The sequence below is a fragment of the Papaver somniferum genome, chromosome 1 (genome assembly GCF_003573695.1).
Source record: "Papaver somniferum cultivar HN1 chromosome 1, ASM357369v1, whole genome shotgun sequence".
NCBI lineage: Eukaryota > Viridiplantae > Streptophyta > Magnoliopsida > Ranunculales > Papaveraceae > Papaver > Papaver somniferum.
Window position 1 is genome coordinate 149319633 of NC_039358.1, and position 24604 is coordinate 149344236.

The 24604-nt window shown below is 36.4% G+C and overlaps 2 protein-coding genes across 4 annotated transcripts; one reads left to right on the forward strand and one right to left on the reverse strand.

Annotated features, from left to right (window-relative positions):
- Positions 1-20522: 20522 nt before the first annotated feature.
- LOC113304212 lies at positions 20523-22196 on the forward strand. Its single transcript, XM_026553271.1, has 2 exons — positions 20523-21178; positions 21359-22196. The coding sequence occupies exons 1-2, from the start codon at positions 20524-20526 to the stop codon at positions 21988-21990; spliced, it is 1287 nt and encodes a 428-aa protein (XP_026409056.1). The 5' UTR covers position 20523; the 3' UTR covers positions 21991-22196.
- Positions 22197-22211: 15 nt separating this feature from the next.
- Positions 22212-24388, reverse strand: LOC113304220 (putative anthocyanidin reductase). 3 transcript variants are annotated; one of them, XM_026553282.1, is made up of 6 exons: positions 24166-24388; positions 23669-23836; positions 23322-23539; positions 22999-23158; positions 22702-22921; positions 22212-22597 (listed from the first exon to the last, which is right to left on the reverse strand). In XM_026553282.1, exons 1-6 carry the CDS (start codon positions 24293-24295, stop codon positions 22411-22413), a joined length of 1083 nt encoding a protein of 360 aa, XP_026409067.1. In that variant the 5' UTR covers positions 24296-24388; the 3' UTR covers positions 22212-22410. The 3 variants fall into 3 exon arrangements, with proteins under 3 accessions (XP_026409067.1, XP_026409084.1, XP_026409075.1); XM_026553290.1 differs by having other exon boundaries at positions 22213-22597; positions 22702-22912; XM_026553299.1 differs by lacking the exon at positions 23669-23836.
- Between the last annotated feature and the right edge of the window lie 216 nt (positions 24389-24604).

Consider the following 24604-nt stretch of genomic DNA (forward strand, 5'->3'; position numbering starts at 1 on the left):
CCTTGCCGCGAGAAGTCCCCAGTCATTCTTTATTGTCCGTGGAACATCTTTATGTCGATCCGTGGTAAGGCGGAGAATCTCTAGTCCCCAGATGTAATTCTCCTGAATCCATCTTTTCTTGGACGATGCGATTCAAAGCATTGCATTCACTGGTAGGATGATGGAATTGAGAGTTGAATTTGCAACCGAGAGATTAACCTCCCACCGTGGTTGCCAATTTATTGTGGGTGAAAACTGTTTCTGCTGATTTTGATAATTTTGGGTGTGTGGATGAGAAACGAATCTAAACCCTAAACAATGTACTGCACGGGAGTACTTTTGATTTGAGAGATCAATCTGTATAATCCTGGCCTAAACCAAGAAATGTCCATTCCAGACTTGTTTCGGTCACAAAGAGAAGGAGAAGGGTTGGAATTAGGGAGGGAAGACAAGAAAGTGTTGAGACCAGAATCGTTGATTCTGAAGGTGTGGTTGTTTACGACTTGTATCAGAAAGTAGAACTGGCTATCAGAATGGAAATCTAGCATGTGATTTTTGGATACTGTGTTGTTGCCGACCAAAAATTTGTGTCTGGTGGAAATAGGTGAAACCTATTTATACAAGTCGTAATAAAACGTATCCTGGTCTCGTAGGAAGTGGAAACGATTGAGTGGTGGAAGAGTAATGTGTAACGTAAGGAATTATGTTTCCACAATGAATGAGGTGGATCCGTTTACACCATTACTTCTTGCCATTACTAACAACCCCGCTTTATGACACTTTCTTGTAATGGGCGTACTGCACGTTGTAAACCGTCAGACCAATACCCTGATGAGCATCCCCCAGTTTGTGACATATTTGATGTCTCGAGTGTTTTCGTGGAAAACATGTAGCATTTTTCTACACGTGGAAAGTTAAAATCAAGAGGCTTGCCGCAGGAAAATAGCATGTGATGCTATTAGGCTCGTCTTGGCTGGTCGCCTAAAACTTGCTACAAGTCTGTTAGTTCGGTGGCGAACTTCGATGTCTAAGATCGCATCTCATGAGGAAGAGTAGCCGTTGATTATGGCTACCTTGTGTTGGCGCCTGATAATGGTGCAGTGGCGTTTTGGTGTACGCCAGTGGCAATGTGGCATGGATGGCATGGCTCGTGAATGCAAGTGGCACGGTGGTGCAAGTGGCGCCTGATGTAGCCATGGCCACTAGATTTAGGCGGCTGGTCGCCTAAAACTTGCCACAATCCTGTCAGCTCGGTGGCGGACTTGGATGGATGAGATTGCATCTCATGAGGAAGGGTATCCGTCGATTATGGCTACCTTCTGTTGGCGCCTGATAGTGGTATAGTAGCGCCTTTAGCGCACGTCAGTGGCATTGCGGCATGGCTGGAATAGTTCGTGCATGCCAGTGGCGTGGTGGAGTGGCTGGCATAGTTTGTGCATGCCAGCGAAACGATGGTGTAAGTGGCGCCTGACGTAGCCATGGCCACTGAAATTTTGGCACGTTGGTGTTAGACTCAAACGTGGTGTGGCAACATCAGTTTTAATGGCCACATTGATCCCCATATTCTGTGGAACATTGTTTGGCTCGGTTGACGTGGAAACTTTGCCTAAATTAGCGTTTGGCATGTCGAAACCCTAATTAGCATATATGACATGTAGCATGCGGTAGGTGGTCGCGGCATGGGATTTTATTCAAACGATGCCAGTGTCATGCCGGAGGAGCCATAGGCAGGCCACCATGTCAAAACGGCCACAAGAAAAAATATTCCCATGAGTGGCCATGGTGTGGCGCTTTTTTTAAGGTTTCCTAAATCTGTACGGGTTGCGGCATGTTGCGGGCCCGAGGTGACATAGTTTTGGGCCACGATTAGAAATTAGGGTTTCATCCACCGCCATTAGAGCATGGCCGCGCCTAGGGTTCACGCTAGCCAGATTGAATCCCGTTGTGAAGCTGGTCACGCACGAAGAGTGGGTTGGCAAGTTTTGGCATGATATTGCGGTAAGTGGCGCGTTTGGCATGTGCACTTGGCATGCATGTTTGGCATGTGCGATTGGCATGTTTGGCATTCCATTTGGCATGTGCGCCTGACATGTTTGTTTTTGGCATGTTTGGCATGCCGTTAGTAAGTTGGCATGGTTTTGGGAAACCAACTTAGTATGGCGACCTCTTGACACAATTTCCACTTCTTTTAAGGTTCTGACAGGTTTAGAGTAACTTGATTGGTCAATGAAAGTAGGGAGCTTTCCAAGCATAGGAGTGGCTACCCTTTTGGTGCGCGTGGCAGGTTTAATGCGACCTGATTGGTCGATGGAGAATAGGGCCGGCAAGTATGGGCCTAACCACAACTCGTGGGAGTGTGGCACGTTTAAGGCTACCTAATTGGCCGATAAAGGAGTAGGTTCGGTTAGGTAACATGGGGTGTGGCCAAGTGGTGCCGGCTGGCCTGTGGTGTGGCCACGCTTCCTCTCGTTGTTGCTCCTTCTCTGCGGCTCTGCTACTATTTGTTTTCTGATTTTGGGCAGGACTCTGCACCTATTAATCCGTGGTGGATCAATTGCTTAGTTGCTTAATCGTAATTTCGACCAACGGGGTCTAATATACCGCACAGGGCGCAAAACTCTAATTTTGCAAATTAGTCAGGTTCATGAGTTTTTTGTGAGTTATCACAAAATTAATTGGATTTTGTGTGCTGCCACAAAATTTCTTATTTACAAAGTGCAGTGTGCTTTCTGTCTGAGCGTTTTGTGCATTGGCCTTAACTTTGGTACTTGGAAATCCGTGCTACTCTGCTGCGAGTGAACACAAATCCGTCATGCCATACCGATATTAAGGGTTCTGCCAGTGAACATAGCACAGGAAAACTACTCAGTGAATCTTATATTAATAAGTAATATAGGCAGGGCGCCGAAATTTACGGATGGTTGCTACATGCGCCAGTCTGGATAAATTTCATGTAAATATATTGAACGACTCAATAAATATGACAGTGGAGAGGTTAACACTCATGGATCTGTTTCCTTACAGTGTGACGTCACATCAGATGCAAGGTTTTACAATTTTAACCCTAAGCCAAAAACCACCATCAACACACATATATGTATAAGTCCATTTTCCTTGACCGAAGTTTGCGAACTTTGTTGATCAAGAGAACCGGAATAGTGGTGTGAGCTAAGTCCGCGAACTGGTGGAAGTTCTCGACCCGAGAATATCTGCTGGAGTTTGTGAACTCCTTCCAGGAACTTAAGTCCGCGAACTAAGTTTGAGAACTTGAGCTGGTTATATCTAAAAACGATTGTTTGTGAACTTATTCATATTAACTAAGGAATGCTAAATGCAAACCGTGGCTATATAGTTCATGAACTGATTCGAGTGAATCAAATCTTTTTTGCTTCGATTGTGTCTTGTGTAGTTACATAAGATTTCCTTGCAATTGAACAACTCTCTAACTAGTTCATTTGAGTCATTTGAACTAGTTATGGTGAAGAAGAACATGGTTGATATGAAAGTGCTCATATGGCTAACCATTTGGTTAACTACTGTTGAACCAACAAATGTTCATGTTTGGGTACGGTTACATAAATCCAAAATAGTATATTTCATTTGTGCGTAACAAGCTAAGTTTTCGATCTAATGGTTGAAATATATTAGCTTGAATCTAATCAGGTTTTCATCTAACGGTGAATATTGAATACTTTGTTACCAAGCTAACATCGATTACAAACCCTGATTTGAAAGACTATATAAGGGAGAACTCTAGCAACTGGGAAACCTAATCCCCACACCTTCCGTGTGATACTAGTTGTATTAGCTAGAGTCGATTCTCCTTTCTCGTAGTTGTGTGATCTGATCTTGCTGATTCTATCGTGTTGAGTACAATCGTAACGATTGACTTGAGATTTTTATCTCCGATAGGCAAGATAGAAAAGTAGTCACAAACATCTTCGTCTCATCGTTTGTGATTCCACAATATCTTCTTTCGCTGCGTCGATTAAGATTATTGTGAGGTGATTGATAATACTAGGCTGTTCTTCGGGAATATAAGTCTGGGTTATCAATTAGTTCATGTTCACCTTGATTTATCAAAAGACGGAACAAAAACTTGTAGGTTTATCTGTGGGAGACAGATTTATCTATTCTGTACACTTTTCTGTGTGATGCAGATTTGTTTATTAAAGTCTTCGACTTTGGGTCGTAGTAACTCTTAGTTGTGGGTGAGATCATCTAAGGGAATCAAGTGGGTAGTATCCTGCTGGGATCAGAGACGTAAGGAGCGCAACTATACCTTGAATCAGTGTGAGATTGATTGGGGTTCAACTACAGTCCATACCGAAGTTAGTTTGTAGTAGGATAGTGTCTGTAGCGTCTTAATACAATATGGTGTTCAATCTGGACTAGGTCCCGGGGTTTTTCTGCATTTGCGGTTTCCTCGTTAACAAAATTCTGGTGTCTGTGTTATTTCTATTCCGCATTATATTTTGTTGTATAATTGAAATATCACAGGTTGTGCGTTTGAATTAATCAATTGGAAATCCGACCTTTGGTTGTTGATTGAAATTGATTGATCCTTGAACATTGGTCTTTGGTACCGTTCAAGTGATTTCTCTTGTATACAATTAGACTCGCATATTTCTATTTGCTTGAGTAAGAATTAAATCGAGAAAGAGAGATATAACTCTTTGATATACTTTATTAAGATTGAGTCTTATTGATTCTCTTGAAAGTATATTGGAGTTTGTCCATACAGATTGCTAAGCGAAATATTGGGTGTGGTTGTTGTACCCTCGCTTTTTCACTTCCTACACTCCATATACTTTTGTTAAAATACTTTCTATCATTGTTCTTCTCGTGTTCGGGTATATCAATGTAAGCTCGAATTAAAGTAGACCACTCTGGATAAATTTCGTCCGCCAGAAAACACCCCATGTTATAGTTATCGCCATTGACGGTGAAATTTGAAGTTTTAGTAATTCCGTACTTCAGTTCTTCAAACAAATAGCGATTTATGCAAAAATATTAAAATGTCGTTATTTTAATCCAAGAGGCCAAAAGAAACATGAAATATCCAACAATCATAAGAAGCACGCTTCTAGAACAATAGTTGGTTTTGAGTAGTGGCTCTTATACTAACCTTGCCAAGAATAAAAACATGCATGCCATACCTAATGCATACAATCAAGGCTACTTAGTATTCCAGGAAAGCCCCATCTTCCGTATTTTCAACTAGTAGTCGTATGACATCATCTTGCGTTGGTTGTCATAAAAAACGTGGACCAAAAAGGTTGACTACAGTTTCACAACACATACTGATATTTTCATATGATGTTGTTTTTGTCATACAAATGTAATCATCACATACAACTATTGGCACAATATAACCTAGAATCCACAGGGTTGTACTTACTTTTGTTAAAGACTATGTCCTCGTAGCTTCCGTGCATCAAATTGATAATATATTTCAAGGTTTACATGACAAAGCACTCCAATAAGCCTAATAACCAAGTGTTGAGGCATACGGAAACGACGTCGAAAATATTCATCAGAGTACACACATCCTTTCTTAGAATAATCACGCAAAAGTTTTTGATGTCCTTCCTCTCGAAATATTCACGTATATATTTTTGCCAATACTGTTGTTGGTTCTAAAACTGGCAGTATTTGCTCCGCGTATATGATTATATCATGGTGTTGGTCATCGTTCTCTCATCGTATGAATCTTCATCCGCTTGATCCAACTGTTGCGTAAACGCTTTTTGTTGTTGAATAAATATTAGCGCATCTATCCGCGGTTCCTAATATTCCAAATTAGGATCACAAAAGAAAAAACTTGATTGAAACGACTGAAAACAAGTAATATATTGAATGAACTTTTTGAAAATAGAAAATAGATAGAATTTGTGTGTGTTAATTGATGGATGAGAGGAGATTTATATAGGTAAGAGGGTGAATGGCCATTGGATAACGGTTAAAAATATAATCGTTGTCGACCAATCAAGGACGCTCTGCCCTAGTTTAACCCATGAAAGGCTCAAGTTGAATTGAGCATCGGCTCAACCTGGGATAACTGACCCAACCATGGTCGATCTTCTCAACCAGAAACCAAAACCAAAACTAAGCCTTCAGTCCCAAACAAGTTGGTGTAGGCTAGAAATGAAACCCACCATATAAACCAAGTTGTATATATATGTCATGATTCTGCTACGTGGATCGTTGACTTCCATGGGCGCTTGTCCAGCGCCAGCCAATCAGATACATTTTGACCCTTCAAGATCCATTTTATTAGTTCCTCTCAAGTAAATTTTGGCCGACCTCTACCTCTCTTTTTACCTACTACACGCTTTATGATTCATGTGCGTACTGGTTCTTCGGAAGTCCTTCGTCGTATATGTCTATACCATCTCAAATGATTTGTTGAATAAGTTTATCCTCGATCAGTGTAACCCCAAGCTTATTGCGTATATTATCATTCATAATTCGGTCTCGTCTCATATGCCCACAAGTCCACCGCATCTTATGGATATTTGTTGCACGTGTCTCCCGGACGTGTTGAGATTTTGCGGGGCTGTCACACAAGATGCCAGTTATTTGTCAACCTTTCGCTTACCCCACCCGAATCCTATATATAACATCCTCGTTAGTTCCACCATCACCTTGAAGTTTGATCCCAAATATCAAAAAAATTCTTTCTTATGAAATAATTTCCCGGTCAAATAGATCCGCGTCTTCTGACCTAACATCGTTGAATTCAAATTTCGTATACTCAATTTTAATCCTATAGGGCCTAAATCCCTTCAAATTCAGAGACCTTCTCCATAATTCCAGTTTCCTATAAACCTTGGTCTTGCTCTCATCAATTAGCACCACATTATCAGCAAAGAGCATGCACCAAGGAAACGCTTCTTGTATGTCTCTTGTAACTTGATCCATCACTAGAATAACAATATAAGAGCTCAAAGCTGACCCTTGATGTAATCGAATCTTGATAGGGAAGTCAATAATTACACCGTCGCATGTTCTGACACTGGTAACAATGTCATCATACATATTTTTTATTAGGGTGACATACTTGTGGATCCTTTCTTCTTTTCGAGAGCCCACCATATTACTTCACGCGACACTTTGTCATATGCTTTTTCCAGGACCTCTCCATGAGTTGTCTTACGAGGAATATCGTCTCTTTGGTCGATCTCCCAGATATAAATCCAAATTGTTTTTTTGTAACGTTTTTTCTCCCGTATACGATGCTCTAGATCTCTCCCAAAGCTTCATCGTATGGCTCATAAGATTGATTCCTCTATAATTTGTACCACTTTAAATATCTCATTTATTCTTGATAGTTGGTGCTATTATGTTTCTCCTATATTCAAGTGGATTCTTGTTTGACCAGAAAGTGCTATTTAATAACTTGGTTAGTTATGTTATCCCCATATCTCCAAGGCCTTTCCATACCTCAACCAGGATGTTATCTTGCCCCAGCGCTACCCCCATTTCTAATGGAAACTGCAAGATGAAACTTAGCTTATATAAAGACAACTCTCTTTATTGATGTTTATAAAATCTCTCAAAACTAAACACAAGCTCTAATCTTGCTCATATGATCAACCACAGTGATCATATATATATAGAACTATGAATTCCTTTTCCTAGTCCTATTACCTTATTACATGTATTTCCTTTTCTTAGAACTAGATGACTTCTAATTCCCTTAGGATTACATCAATTTCCTAATCTTGTCCTAACCAGCTTGTTAGTGACTTCTATGTTGAAGTTTAACCAACATTCTCCCCGTTAAGCTTCAACCTTACCCGTGACATATCTTGTACTCCAATCAATTGTCTCATTTCTTCAAACTTGATCCGAGCTAATGCCTTTGTAAATATATCTGCTTTCTGCTCAGTTCCTGGTATGTGTTCAACGTTGATGATCTCCTTCTCGATACATTCTCGTATGAAATGATACCTTTTGTGAATGTGTTTCGTCTTCCCATGAAACACTGGATTTTTAGTGAGTGCAATTGCAGACTTATCATCAATCTTGATGAGAACTTTTTCAGGTTCTCTTCCTTTGATTTCACCCAACAGTTCTTGAAGCCATATTGATTGTTTAGCTGCTTCTATTGCAGCCATAAACTCAGCTTCACAGGATGAGAGGGCTTCAGTGTCTTGCTTCTGTGAACACCATGTAATAGGTGCTTCTCCTAGATAAAATATATGACCAATTGTACTTTTTCCATCATCTTGGTCAATATTATGACTGCTGTCACTATACCAAACAATTCCTTTTGATCCTCCTCGACCATACTTCAATCCATAGCTGATTGTTCCTCTTAGATATCTCAATATATGCTTTATTACATCACCATGAGACTTGCGTGGACTCTGCATATAACGGCTTGCTACTCCCACAGAGAAAGCCAAGTCTGGTCTTGTGTGTAACAAGTATCTAAGGCATCCAACATTTCTTCTATAACTCGTTGGATCAATCTCAGCTTCTTCTTGTGTCTTTGAAATTTTAAGTCCAAACTCCATTGGTATCTTAGTTGGATTACAAGTTTCAAGTCCTGCTTCTTTCAGAATTCTCCTTGCATAAGCTTCTTGTTTAATCTGAATCCCATCTACTCCTTGATGGACTTCTATGCCAAGGTAATAAGTGAGTTTTCCGAGGTCTGACATCTCAAACTTTGATGACACTTCTCTCTTGAACTCATTGATCACCTTAAGGGAGTTGCCAGTCAAAAATAGATCATCTACATAGACTGCAATCACAAGAAGAGTTCCCTTTTCTTCTCTTCTGTATACTGATGTTTCTTTAGAGTACTTAACAAATCTGATTTCTCTTAATATTTGATCTAACTTTGTATTCCAGGCTCGAGGAGCTTGTCTTAGACCATATAGAGCTTTTGATAACTTATAAACCTTATGCTCTTGTCCTTTTACTTCAAAACCTTCTGGTTGTTCAACATACACATCTTCTCGCAATTCACCATGTAAGAATGTTGTCTTAACGTCTAAGTGGTGAATTTCCCATGAGTTTGATGCTGCTTCTGCTATTAAGAGACAAATTTTCTCTAGTCTAGCAACTGGTGCGAAAACTTCATCAAAGTCTATGCATGATTCTTGAACGTATCCCTTAGCTACAAGTCTTGCCTTATATTTGTTGACAGTACCATCAGCATTCCGTTTTATTTTGAAGATCCACTTAAGACCAATCACTTTTACCCCACCTGGCTTATCAACTAGAAACCAAGTCTTGTTTCTGTTGATTGAAATAATTTCTTCTCTACATGCTTGTGTCCATTTAGTCGAGACTTTTGCTTCCTGAAAATTCCTTGGTTCATCATTAACAGAAAGTAGCATAATCTCACATTCTTCTGCAGCTTGAAGAACATAATCCTCCTAAAAATGTGGCTTTTGTATCTGTCTTGTTGATTTTCGTAGTGGAATGGGTTGAGTTATTTCATCGATCTCCTCCTCTTCTTCTTCTTCTTCTTCTACTACTACTTCTTCATTATTCTCAGTGTTTTCATTATTCTCTTCTTCTTCTTCATTAACATCATTGTTTCCATTGGTATTGATGATTATGGGTCCTTCGCCTTCATCAATTACTTGACCCCATCTCATGTGAAACATTCCTGGATGCCTAATTGGTCCATCATTAGTTTCTTTCCAGTTCCAGTTTGCTTTTTCATCGAATACCACATCTCGACTCATTATCACTCTTTTCGTTGTCGGATTGAATAATCTGTAAGCTTTGGATCCAGGCTCAATTCCTAGATTCACAAGAGTCTGAGATCGATCATCCAGTTTCTTAAGAGTTGCAGAATCAACTTTTGCGTATGCTTTGCAACCAAACACTCTTAAATGATCTATGTTTGGTTTTCTCTTTCGCAAGCTTTCATATGGAGTCATGTCTTCCAGAGCTTTCGTAGGTATCATGTTTATTAGGTATGTGGAGTGTCGTACGGCTTCTCCCTATAGATAATTAGGTACCTGCATAGCCTTTAAAGAACTTCTTGTCATCTCCATTAGAGTCATGTTTCTCCTCTCCACCATTCCGTTTTGTTGTGGTGTATATGGTGCTGTGAGTTGCCTTTTGATTCCATTTGACTCACAGAACTTGTTGAACTCTAAGGAAGTGAAATTTCCTCCTCTATCAGTTCTAAGCATTATGACCTCCTCTTTTAACTCTTTTTCTATCAGATTTCTGAAAGCTTTGAATCTGTCAAATGCTTCACTCTTTTCTTTCATAAGAATAGACCACATATATTTTGAGAAGTCATCTATAATAACAAATATGTATTTTTTATTTGCAAGGGTTTGTGGTGTAATAGGACCACATAAATCAGCATGAAGAAGCTCTAATGGCTTTGAGGCTCTGAATGTTGTTGCTTTTGGGAAACCTTGACGAGTTTGTTTCCCAACTAAACATGATTCACAGATTTTTGCTTCATCATTTATCTGTGGTAGTCCTCGAACCATCTTGTTCTGAGACATTGCCTTTAAGGTTCTGAAACTTATGTGTCCTAACCTTGCGTGCCACTTCCATGTCTGATCTTCCAGTCTCATATTCAGACACAATGGCCTTCCAATCATGAGACTTATCTTGTAGAGTCTATTCTGTGAGCGTGAGACTCTAACTAAAAGTCTTCCACTTGGGTCATGAACTGTTAGATAATCTTGTCGCATTCTAACATCACATACAACTTATGTAGCTTGTCCTAAACTTAGAATGTTGCTTTGTAAGTTTGGGATGAAGTAGATGTTTGTGACAAGCTTCTGTTCTCCGGTCTTGCTCTGAAATAGAATTGATCCTTTCCCTTCAATTTCTACAGAAGATCCATCCCCAAACTTCACTTGTCCTTTGATTTTCTCATTGAGTTCAGAAAAGTAGTGTCTCTTACCAGTCATGTGATTGCTGGCTCCATTATCTAAATACCAGATTCCTTCTTCTCCATACTTTGATTCGTAGTTCTTTGGTATTAGTTTCCCTTCGTTTAAGAATAAAACTTCGTGCATGAAAAGAGCTATATCTGCTTCCCTTGTTTCATTCTTGTTTGCTTCTTCCATCTTTTGTATTCTTTCAGGGCATACAGAGGAGAAGTGTCCTGGTTTATCACATCTGTAACAAATAATGTTTGATCTATCCTTCTTTTCTTTCCCTTGGTTTTGATCATTCTGACTTGTTGTTCTATCTTGTGAGTTAAACCTTCCTCCCCTTCCTCGGCCTCTGTTTCCTCTACCACCTCTTCCACGACCTCTTCCTCTTGTCGCAGAGTTTTGTTGGTAAGAGTTTGTGTACAAGAGTTTTCCTTGAGTTTCTCCATTGTTTTCTTCATCAAGGATTCTCTCTTCATATGCTTTCAATCTTCCAATTATATCTTCATAACTAGTCTTCTTTAAATCTAAGACTTGTTCGAGAGAAGCTATGATATGAATATACTTGGATCTTGGTAAACTATTGAGAAACTTCTTTACCAGTTTATCTTCATCAATGGATTGTCCAAGTGACGCAGCTTTTGAGGCTATCTCTGATAGCTTTCCTGCAAAGCTATCAATAGTATCAGTGTCTTTCATATTCACTCTTTCAAATTCAGACATTAAGGTTTGCAGACGGGCTTCTTTAACTCGATCAGCTCCGAGATTACGTGCCTTTATTGCATCCCAAATTTTCTTTGAAGTTTCCTGTTCACCAACTTGTAGAACAAGACATTCTGGTATTGCTTGAAAGAGTAAACATATAGCGATGTTGTTCTTATCTGCATCATCTGTTCCTGGTTCAATTGTATCCCACACCTTGTAGATTTTCATCAGTACCTTCATTCTCATGGCCCATACTGTGTAGTTTGTGGCGTTGAGGATTGGAACTTGTATTGATGGTGGCGTGAACTGTTTTGCACCCACAATGGTGGTTTCGTTTTCCATGGCTCAGAAACAAGCTCTGATACCAATTAATGGAAACTGCAAGATGAAACTTAGATTATATAAAGACAACTTTCTTTATTGATGTTTAGAAAATCTCTCAAAACTAAACACAAGCTCTAATCTTGCTCATATGATCAACCACAACTTTGGTGATCATATATATATAGAACTATGAATTCCTTTTCCTAGTCATATTACCTTATTACATGTCTTTCCTTTTCTTAGAACTAGATGACTTCTAATTCCCTTAGGATTACATCAATTTCCTTATCTTGTCCTAACCACCTTGTTAGTGACTTCTATGTTGAAGTTTAACCAACAATTTCGACTTTTTTAGCGCCTCATTTACCTCGCACTCTTGAATACCCTGAACAAGTCTTCTGTTGGTGCACTCAGAAGAGTTATCTAGCTTGGTCACGGTGTTATCACCCTCTCTGTTGCAATGCTTATTAAAGTATCTCTCTACTCGTTCTTAATCTCGGATTCCTTCAACAAAATTCGATTATTCTCGTCTTTGATGCATTTAACTTGGTTTCAGAATCTCGTTTTCCCCTCACGAAGTCTAGATATTCTGTAGACCTTCTTTTTGCCCTCCTTGGTGTTTAGCTTCCGATACATTCCTTCATAAGCACGACCCCTTGTCGCACACACCATTCACTTTACGTTTTTTTTTTGCGGCTTTGTACTTTTTTATGGTCTCCTTGCTGCTATGGTGACGCACATATTTGTAGCATTTTGTTTTCTTTTTAATCTTCTATTGTACGTTCTCGTTCCACTACCAAGTATCTTTAAGTTCGCGTCCACTTCCTTTCATCACTCCACACACCTATGCATCCAACATTCGGATTGATGCAAGTTTCCATCTCTTCTCGTATAATGTTCACCTCTTTTTTGACACTTAATACCCCTTTTGCCAACTCCATATATCTAAACACCCGTGCGACGTCTTTTTAAGATTCCAGCACTTCGTCCTTTTAATTTTAGCGCCTTTATCTCGTTGTATACATGTTTTGAGATAAAAATCGGATACTTGGAGTTTATGATGTATTGAAAAAACATTCTCCAGGTATATTCTTGCAATCTAAGCACTCTCGTTTGTCAAATCGGATAATTGGAGTTTATGATGTATGAAAAAACATTCTCCAGGTTTAGCCTTGCCATTTAAGCAGTCTCGCTTGTCCTCTCTCCTAATAAGAATATAATCGATTTGTGTAAAGTGTTGGCCACAAATGTAAATAACTAGGGTTTACTCAATAAGTACATTTGTAGATTTCTAGAGATTTGAAAAGAGACACGAAAATTGACAACTTCCCGAGAATTATATAGAATTGAGCAAAGTTTTGCGGAGTTATGCAGAGTTGTCTAATGTCTTGCAGAAATTTGTGGAGTCTTGAAGAGTTGTGAAAACAAACTTTATATGGAAACTAGATCTTAACCCGTGTCGTAACGGCACAAGATGCTTTGTCTCTAATACGATATTGTTCACATTCCTCTTGCTTCATAATTTTCGTGAGTAATTATTTTGATATTCAAATAGGTTTTAGGCAGAAAAATAATGGGTTACTTGATCTTTTTATTTTTTACTTAAGCATGTTATTTCAATTTATTATCTGGAAGGAGTAATAATGTTGTGCCAACATGAAAAAAATAAAAAATACAGTAAATAAATATTTTCACTTATTGTTCCATCACATCATAATTTTAAATTTCAAAAAGAATATTTCATCTAACAGTACATATACCTAAACTGGCAATCCAACTCCATGATGTTTATGACCACAATTGGTTCCGAAATTATTGATAATTAAGGCTCTAAGGAGTGAAGCAAAAACCCATAATATTTTTCCTACTATAGACAAATCTATTTTATTTATTTTTTGCAAATGTGAGAGTTATAAAAATGAAGAACCCTTGGCTATTGGAAGGCTAAGATATACACATGTGAGATGAAAAAATAAACTTATAAAAATAAATCAAAACATGCGTAAGATTCTTTCTCAATCATATTGATAACATAAAATTGAAGAAATTCGTGTATAAAAAAATTTCATACCAACTATGCTAAGTAGTGCATGAATGCCGCTCTCATATCTAGTGTTACTCAAGTAATTTGGAGCAATAAAGAGCATAGTCATACTGATATTTGTATCTACATAAATTCAACTAACCTTCTGAAGAAAAATTATTAGTTTCAAAGTAGATCCGTCACAAACTTCTGTCACCTTCAATGTGTAGAATACACACTGGGTTTAATCGTCCTTGAGATTAAACAAATACCCCAACATTAGTCAAATAATGTCTACAAATACGGGATCGAAACAAAGTGCTAACAGGAAAAATGAGAGACTAACATCAGTTTTACAAATAAAATACCCTATATGTATCAAATTTTGTTAACCAAACATGTATTCAAATTAAAAAGTCATCAACTTAACACAAAAATATAAAAGAACCCAAGTTAAATCAATACTTCCATAAACAAAACTTATAAAAGAATTTCGTAATTATTAAATACCTTTAAAATCACTATTAGATATTTAATTGCATATCGCGATAAAAATTACGGTAGGACGAAATCACCAGATCAATTTGTAGAAATTTCACTGGATATGTAGCAATCAGAGAAGTTTACACTGGTGGTGATGCGCCCCATCTAAGTGTTGTTCGATTGATTTTTTTTTAGAAGGTTTCGGTTTTCATTGGAGCAACCGAGAGGGAGCATTTCATTATATTCATTATCATTCAGAAATCCAAGACCAACTCGCGCTCTTCTTACGTGATCTCAATACAACCTTAGATTTATCTATTGGAGGGAGAAACCTTGATACTAAATATGTAGTTTTTAATATTATTTATTATATAAAGTGACATCCAAATTTATTTTTTTCTTCTTAATTTTCATGTATTTTAACCGAGTTTATATTAGCATTAAGACGATAAACCACATTTCTACTTTATAGTGTTACCCTTTTGTAGCGGCACATAATTAACATAGTCAATTACTACTCATCAATACCCGCCATCATCACAAAACCACCAGATATCACTTCTTTCTCCACCACCACCATGGCTCATCCCTCGTAGAATATTGGGCACACTTATAACTTTTAATCCCAGATGTCATGTATAAAGTTTAGGTTTAACAAACTTAGGTCGTCAATTAATTTATTCAACTATATGTTTTTTGTTAATACTGAAAATCATGCGTACAAACGGTTACCAAAGATATCAGTGGTACCAAAAACAACCATTTTGTCTTATATGACTTGGTATCGTCCCAAAAATATTTGTTATCCGCCTTTATTGATCGTGCCAAAAACAACCAACTATATTTTTCACAATACAATGTTACCTGTCATGCAAAAAGAAAAATAATTATTTTTGATTCAAAAAGAAAAAACCAATAGCACCACCGTTAAAACCATCCAACACCACTATTTCTTCCACCAAAACTAATGTTACCGCCTCCACCACTTAGTAACACCTTCCACCGCTTCCACCACCTACTTCTTCTTCTACTACCACATCCACCACTAATATCTATTGAAATAATTTTTGTCAAAATTATTTATTGATGGAGATATGTATTAATATTAATTAAGAGACATTTATGATGTAAAATTAATAAATCAATTATCATGAGAAATTAATGAGACACCAATTAATAAAACACTACTTATACTAATTAATATTTAAGTTGAACAAACCATGACCATAGATTTATCTTCTCTCTAGACAAATCTGGACCACCACTTATATAGGCAAACTTAGCCAAGCTTTATTTTGTATCTTAGATATGCATATAGACATAAATACAAAATTTATTGTAGTTATTTATTATACTAATATCAACTAAATTAAAATAAATAATTATTATTTTATATACATAACTTCTTTCTTTTGTTCAATAAAATACAATATATGTAATAATAAATTAAAATAATTATTATTGCACATTTTTACATAATAATTAATATAAATAAATAATATTATTCGTGAATGGAATCGTACAAAGCTGTAGTTGGTAGCCTGGCAACAAGCTGGGCCCCAAATGTTTAATTATTTTATATAATTTATAATTTATTAATATAATAAAATGTTTAATTATATATCATATAATTTATACTGATTTTTAATAAGGGTTTTATAGATTTTATATTCATGAAATACTAAAATAAGAGAGAATAAAAATTATTTTTATGAAAATTTGGAAGTCTTACAAAATCTTACATATTTTGCAAGACTTTTATCAAAGCAAAGATATACACAAAAGTCACTCAAAGTCTTGAAAATAGATAAGTATGCAAAGTTTTGAATTTTAAAGTTTACAACGAGTAACACAAACTTTAGGAGATCTTTTGACAATCTACAACCAACAACATAAACTTTGAAAGAGATTTTAAAAGTAGACAACCAATAACACAATATTTTACAAATCCATTAAACTCCTTGGAAATCAATAAAAGTATTTATTGAGTAACCCCTATAAAAATGAGATTGTCTCTTTCTAAAAAATGTGTTAGCTATCATAAGGTCATAAGTTACATCGAAATCTATGATTTCTTCTCCTCCTTGGTTTTTATCGCTATATCAAATATTATATTACTTTACCAAGTCGTCGCTGGACGTACTCTTACTTCCGATTCTCCGGCATTATGCCAATATCTGATGGTGGCCGCCATTATGCAATATCTGATCTAACGCGCGCGTTAGAGCCCCAGGCCTGTCAACATTCATATAAGAAAACTCCAACAAAACAAATGATGTAAAAAAACCCCAAAATTCCTAAACTGTCTGAAATACCCTTTACTTTTATTCGGCTCAAAGCTAACAGAGCAAATAAACCCTACTCATTTTTTTGATACCGTCATTACCTTCTTCTAGTTTTCTTTCCTAGTCTCTAAAACATAAGAAAAAATCAGATCCACTTCATCCGTCGCGAAATCATCTTCCGGTTTTTGATTTTTCCTTCTTCTCTTCTTCAATGGTTACTTACTTCAACCAATGAAACCAATTCTGACCTAAATCAGATTTACGAATTCTTTCTGTCTTCATCCGTAGCGAAAATCATCATACGATTTTCGATTTTCCTTTCTTCTCTTCTTTAATGATTACTTACTTCAACCAATGAAACCAACTCTGACCTAAATCGTCTCTATTTTCTGACCTAAATCCTCTGAAACAACAAAATGGTGAAGAATAAAACTAAATAAGAGAAAAGGAGAGATGAAAAGTCAAATAAAACAGTGAAATAAACTCCAAAAGGTAAGAATCGTGTAAACTCTGTGGTGATGGTGTTAATTTTTTTGGTCTTTTTTGATGAAATCACGTAGGCATTAATTCTGGTAGTTTTGATGAAACCATTTTTGGTTTCATCATTTTCCCCTTGTCGAATTTGGTTCCACCTGAACTGTTGGTGTGTTGATTAATTCTGGTAGTTTTGATGAAATCATTTTTGGTTTCATCATTTTTCCCTTGTCAAACTTGGTTCCACCTGAACTGTTGGTGTGTCAATTAATTCTGGTAGTTTTGATGAAACCATTTTTGGTTTCATCATTTTTCCTTGTCGAATATGGTTCCACCTGGACTGTTGGTGTGTCAATTAATTCTGGTAGTTTTGATGAAACTATTTTTGGTTTCATCATTTTGCCTTGTCGAACATGGTTCCACCTGGACTGTTGGCGTGTTGTTTAATGGTTTCATCGTTTTTCTCTTGTCGAATTTGGTTCCATCAATACTGATTTGGTGGTGTTGGTTAATTCTTGTCATTTTGATGAAACCAATATTGGTTTGGCAGTGTTAGTTTATTCTTGTTTTGGATTAAATCATTCTGATGTTGAGATTAATTCTAGTCTATCTGATGAAACCACAAGAACTGTGTTGATTAATTTTAGTCATTCTGATGAAACCATTTTTGGTTCCATTATTTTCCCATTGTTAGATCTGGTTTCACCAGAACTGTTGGTGGTGTTATTCTATCTTGGTCTTTTTGGTGAAACCATTTTTGGTTTCATCAGTTTCCTTTTGTTATATTTGGTTCCACCAAAACTGTTGGTGGTTTTAGTTTGTTCTTGTTTTTTCGATGAAATAATTTTTTAATATCATACAGACAATTTTCTTTTGCAGGTCTAAACATTGAGACATTTATTTTATAATTTCAGGGAAGATTGTGGACTTCATGTTTGTTATTACATGAAGAGCCTCTTGAAGGGAAATCATGAAGTATCATGAGGTGAATATATCAGAAAAGGTGGAAAACATGAGAGCGAATCTTTCCTACATGATACTGGTGGACAAACCACCAAAAAATTAGAAAAGAAAAGACTACTGTCATTGCACACACAAAAATTGGTGTAATATCAGCTCGTTGTAATACTTGTAATAGCGTTTTGCAACATTATCTGTTTTCTTTAAAAATGCTTATAATAGCAAAAGATTTAAATGGTTTATGAATGGTTTCAATTATGATTATCACATTTATGTTTATTGGAACTACCTGCAACTTAACCGAAACCACATTGATATACTGGACATGCAGCGAAATGTTATATGTTTATAATTGTTTTATGATGAAACCAAAAAAGGTTCCAGCATATTTTGGTTCCATTATAACAGTAAATATGATGAAACCAAAAAGGGTTCCAACATATTGCAGGTCCTGATCCTGATTTAAAGTCTTAATCGTAGCCTGTATTATTAACTTAGACCAGCTGCAGAGAACAATAATATGGCCGGTAATACAGGGTTTGTCTGTGGCCTTCGAACACACATATACAGGAACTGGGGATCTTGATATTTAAAGACAAAATTATGATATATTTATAGGCATGGAGTATGTTCATGTTCTAAGGCACTTGTGTTATTACACCCAGGCATAAAACTACAACATAAGACACACCAAGCATAATTTGATATATTGTCGCTAACCTACTACAATAGTCTAACAAAAAATCTCAAATAATATCTAGTCATTTTAACATTAGTGATACAATTAGAAAAGTAATAATGTTATTTTTCTCCATCCATAATTCATATAGGTTTACTCAGAAATCGTATCTATATAGTTTAGGTGACAACAGGCAGTATCTTCAAGTGATTTTTTATTTTAACATAAAAGTTAAAATGATGAAACCAAAAAAGATACCAACATATTTTTGTTCCAAACATAGCAGTAAAAATGATGAAACCAAAATGGGTTCTAACAAATTGCAGCTGAAACCAAAAGGAAAAACATAATCTTAATAAAAACAAAATAAAACACTAACAGAAAATTACACAATTAATTGTAAAAAAAATATAGAAAATAAAATGAATTCTCAAAACATAATAAAGCGTAAAACATCAATTTAACAATGTCGGAGAATCTTCATGAAGATCACACATCGTTTTCATAAGCTGCAATCGTGTTTGATGGAGATTCGACTACTACAATTAGATCAATCTGAAGATGATCGACTTAATAATTCGAATGATTAAACTGTACCTTCTCTTCTTTTCTCAAATTAAAATGAAAATAATTCCAGATCTGAAAAACAGAAGTTCTTCAATTTCTTAAACACTGAAAATCAATCTTCAGATACAATTCGAAGCATTCAAGTCTATGATTTCTTCGCTACTTCAACTAAACTGAAACAAAAACGAGATCTCAAAAATAATTTATGAGATGATCAAATCGATATTGAAGTTATAAATTGTTTATGAATTGAAAATGTTGATGAAATAGGAAGAATCAGAATTATTTGAACCATAAAATCCAAATACATGAAGATTTCTGTGGAGAAGATCTCGAATTCTCTGTGTAAATCTGATCTCTACAATTTCCGTATCTGTTCCGCCTAAATTTTCATTCTAAAAATCGTATATACACATAGGGAAGGGTAAGACTAAAATTATAGAATTTAATAAAAACTAAATTTACTGATTTTAAATGAAAATGGGGTTTTTGTTCCGTTTTTATTAAATATGATTCCTATGGAGGCCAAATAATATGGCTGGTGTATTGGTAACTCAAAGAGTATCACCTAAGTTTTTTTTAGAGCTTATTACGTATCTGATAGTGGCCTAGATGCGGCAAGCTTGTAGGTTTTTGGTGGACATCCGGACATTAATTATAACGCAAGGTGTGCCATTGTCCAAGGTGATTTTTTTTATTAAGACTTTTCTGATTTTGCAGTCATCTAGAGCTCGATTGGTCACTCTCTCCCGTCCTAAAAGAAAACTGGTAAGTAAGAGATCAAAACTGTGCTGTCTTTGTGTCTTGTATCTTATCCTTCATTAATGACCATTCAACAAATTTTGGCGTGTTTGTTTTATTTTTTCCGTACAAAAGGCTATAATACTTAATATTTCCCATTATTTTTGCCTTGAATGTCTAATTCCTTTGGCTTTTACCTCATTCTTTTGTTTTTACCTCATTCTCTCCTTTTCTCAGTATACCTGTCTCTAATTTTCCTGGCAAATGTTGCCAAAAAAACAAAATTTTGGTGTTATGCATTCCATAAAATTTTGGTGCCAAAAAAAGAAATTTAGTTCTGACAAATGGTTGGAGTCATGGAGTGAACATAAAAAGGCTAGGAACTTTTCATTTTGTTTAGAATTTATATGTAGGTACCATTTGAGCTTGAAAATGCCAACAGTTTGGTTTGCTCTAAAGAGATCCCTACATTGCAAATCAAATCCATCTGATGTTCATGATCCAAAGGTCACGAATCATTTGAAAACTATCTCGACAAGAAGAATTTGTGGTAGGTCTGGTTGCTCAAGGTCTATAGCAAATCTCAAAGATGTTATCCATGGAAGCAAAACACATTTAGATAGGCCTCCAAGTTGTAGTCCAAGATCCATTGGAAGCAATGAGTTTATGAACCCAATTACACATGAAGTCATTTTAAGTAACTCCAAGTGTGAACTTAAAATTACAAGTTTTAATGGTGGTCACCATGAAAGTGGTGGTGCTGGTAGTTCAACTTTTGTAGGTACCTTAAGTCCTGGAACTCCTGGTCCTGGAGGAGTTGATTTCACCATGCATTATCAAACCCCTTCATTTAGAAGCTCAATTACTCCTCCTAGAAAATCTCATGGATTTCTTCTTGATAGAGAAGGTTCTGCTGGATTTGGTAATTCTCCAGTCAATTTGGGTGGTGGTGGTAATAATTCAAACCATAGGGCTTCATATGATTTTAATTCTTCTAATGGGTCTTCTTCTGTAACTTGTCTTAAATGTGGAGTTCAGTATGGGAAGTTGGAAGCTGCAGAAACCCATCATCTATCCAAACATGCCGGTGAGAAATTGTTTTTTGTATATTTTGTTTGCTAAAGCATCTTTTTTTTTTTCCCTTTTTTGGAAATTGAGTTGTCTAGAAATGTCAAGGGTCTTTCTGTTCTTCCGAAGTTGATAGTTTAATCTGAATTTTCATGATACACAATTAACTCATTTCTCCTAGCTCTTCTACATACCACAGTGACTGAGCTCGTTGAAGGGGACTCGTCTCGCAAAATCGTAGAGATAATTTGCCGAACTAGTTGGATGAAATCCGAGAACAATTGTGGGCGGATTGAAAGAGTTTTGAAGGTCCATAACATGCAGAAAACCGTCGCTAGGTTTGAAGAATATAGGGAGATGGTGAAAATGAAAGCTAGCAAGCTGTCCAAGAAGCACCCACGATGTCTCGCCGATGGTAATGAGCTATTGAGATTCTATGGCACAACTGTGGAATGCTCTCTTGGCATAAGTGGTTCTTCCATTCTCTGTGTATCAGAGAAATGCAGCATCTGTCAGATTTTAAGACATGGATTCTCAACCAAAAGTGAGCCTAAAGTTAGTATAGGCATTTTCACAACATCAACAAGTGAAACAGCTTTCGAAACTATTGAAGCCGATAAAGAAAATGCACATTTGAAGAAGGCCCTGATAGTTTGCAGAGTGATTGCTGGGAGGGTCCATAAACCATTGGAGAACTTCCAGGAACTTGTTGGTCAGACGGGATTCGATTCACTAGCAGGAAAAATGGGTGTTTATTCAAATATTGAGGAGCTCTATTTGCTGAATCCTAAAGCTCTTCTTCCTTGCTTTGTGGTAACTTGTAAATCTTGAAAAAAATTGCCTACATTTTTTTGGTAAATTCGTCCCTTACCTGTCTTGCATTTACCCTCAAATCAGGATTGATGGACCACTTGCACCGTGAGTAGCATGAAAGGGACAAGTCCATATATTTTCGAATTTGAGTTCTTAGACAATAGGTAGTCCAAATTAACACGGGCAAGATCACGTTGGATTCAATGCAATCTTTGTCCGTCTGGTCCATTTTTATCCTGTCTCGAAGTGTTCAATCTTTTTTTCAAAAACTTGAAACATTTTTCATTTTTCAGCTTCAAGACTAATGGTTTCGAAAATGAGAAACCACAATTAAGATAACTACACGAAGTTGTGTTACCGATTATTAACTTGAGCTTCTGTTTCTAGTCTTAAGACTTGATTGTTTCCTTTCCTTCTCAAAGTTTATCAAATATGGGATCAGCGACAATCACTGTCGTGTTGTTGTCGAGCCAATGCAACATGTTCAAGGAACCCATGCTGCAGACAAGAACCAACACTCTGCTTGATGATATCAACCAAACCATACTTATATACAAAACCCAGATCAGTTAATTTCTTTGAAAATATCTCAGAAGGGATTGAGCTGTTTTGTTCCTCACTATACCTAGCAAAACAAAAACTAGATATTATTCAGAACAATGACGTATAGCTTCCCAAAAGAAGAAAATCCTTCTAACCAAGTAGGTTTGACAGAGAGGATTAATATACCTTTTTGCTGTATAAGGAGGATATTCTAGAGTAAGATACGCTTCCAACTGAGACATGGTACAGCTCTGAGATGAACAAATATATCGACCTTTCGCCTTGGCTTCTTCCATTAAGAATATGTGTGCATTGCATATGTCCTCAATATGGACTACCGCGATTGAACCCATTCTTGTATGCACAGCTGATAATATTGGGTATAATTCAGGGTCACCTGTATTCCCTAAAATTGACAATCATGTTTCCTTCACTACTAGAATACAGTCGACAAGTTGTGGATTGTAGGATTATGATTATGACCTGTGATTGGAGACAAAAGAACTCGAACACTGGCGGGAACTGTAGGAGTGAGAAATGGACCGGCCACAGTAGTAGGTATTACCGAGACAAGATCGATACCTTGCTCATTTGCATATTGGAAAGCAGTTTCCTCTGATATAAGCTTCGAAAGAACGTAATCCTGTTATTAAGAACCCATTAACGAAAGTGGAACCAAGGCTGCAAATATTAAGATTAAGAAAATACCCTAAGAAACTAAGGTAAAAAATCATGGTAGCGATGAATTCTTCAAACAACAATTTTAAATAAAAAAAGCAAACAGAAAATGAATTCTTCGTGCATACCCATCCGCTTGCCTTATTGTCCAGGACATGCGGAATTGGAGTTTGGCATGATTCGTCCACAGTTGCCCTCCATCTCCCGTCATTATGCTTAGATGTCATAGTACTAATGGATGATGTAAACTCTACCCTTTTTACAGAACCAGAATTTGAGCATGCTTTCAGTAGGTTTAGGGTTCTGTTGGTGGCAGGTTCAATAACATTTGATCTAATATAACTATCTTCAAAATCAAAACATAAACACAAAACCAAATATTAAATGAGTACGGAAATTAGTAACTTTGAACCAGGTTGGCAGTTTGAACTCCTACACTAGTTTAAATACCAATGCAAGTCAGATTTGTACAAACCATTATCTTTGGTTGATGGGACATTAAACTCCATAGAAGCTGCCACATGAAATACACCATGACAACCTTTTACAGCTTCATCGAAGCTCCCTTCGTCTTGCAAATCAGCCCTAAATATTTTTAACCTCTCCTTGCCGCTCCAAAATGGTGCGAGGCGTGAAATGTTTTCTAAGATTATTCATTACATAGTCAATTAAGTTTAATTCTAAATTAGCTATCACTTAACTAAAGGTTTAATCAAAACTAGTTATCTCATCAGGTTGATTCATTCAGTCAAATACAAATAAAACAGTGGTCTAAAATATTTGCCCCAAGATTCGCATCTTTTAAGGGGATGAAATCAGTCTATTCAACAGGGATTTGAAGGAAAAGGTGTCACCATAAACTAAAATTTCTTTCGCTTAAATCATATTCATGCTTGAAGCTAATTCAATCTAATACAAGAAATTAATTATAAGACTCGAAAAGTACATGGATGTTGAAATAAGAATAAGAACCTGGATCTCTAGCAGTGGTGTGGACCAAGTAGCCTTTTTCAAGTAGAGATTTCACAAGCCAAGATCCTATATAGCCATTTCCACCGGTAACACAACAGCATATACCACCACCGTTGTTTTGTACATCCATGGATCTTTGACAAAGACGTTTGTGTCTCTATCTCTAGATAGAATACTCCAATCGATAGGAACAGTTGGTAGTAAATTATGCTCTTTGTGTTATCATCATATAAAATCATACTTGTGTAAAGATTAATATTTTGATGATGTAATTAAATACTGAACATTTAATATAATATAAATTAGGGGAGCCAGGGTTTCTAGATTGGGTGTAAAATTTACTTAATTAAAAAGTAGGGGTGGAAAAAACGTAAAATTAGACTTTTTTTTTTTTTTTTTTGAAGAAAGAAAATTATATTAAAGGGGAAAAATATTTACA

Excerpts from the sequence above, each read along its gene's own strand:
- LOC113304220 (XM_026553282.1), bottom strand. The coding sequence starts at position 24,295 with ATGGATGTACAAAACAACGGTGGTGGTATATGCTGTTGTGTTACCGGT. Across the intron at positions 23,159-23,321 it reads ACAATAAGGCAAGCGGATGG|GATTACGTTCTTTCGAAGCT; the intron begins GTATGCACGAAG and ends TCTTAATAACAG. Across the intron at positions 22,922-22,998 it reads TCTTTTGTCTCCAATCACAG|GGAATACAGGTGACCCTGAA; the intron begins GTCATAATCATA and ends TGTCAATTTTAG.
- LOC113304212 (XM_026553271.1), top strand. The coding sequence starts at position 20,524 with ATGCCAACAGTTTGGTTTGCTCTAAAGAGATCCCTACATTGCAAATCA. Across the intron at positions 21,179-21,358 it reads TCATCTATCCAAACATGCCG|TGACTGAGCTCGTTGAAGGG; the intron begins GTGAGAAATTGT and ends TACATACCACAG.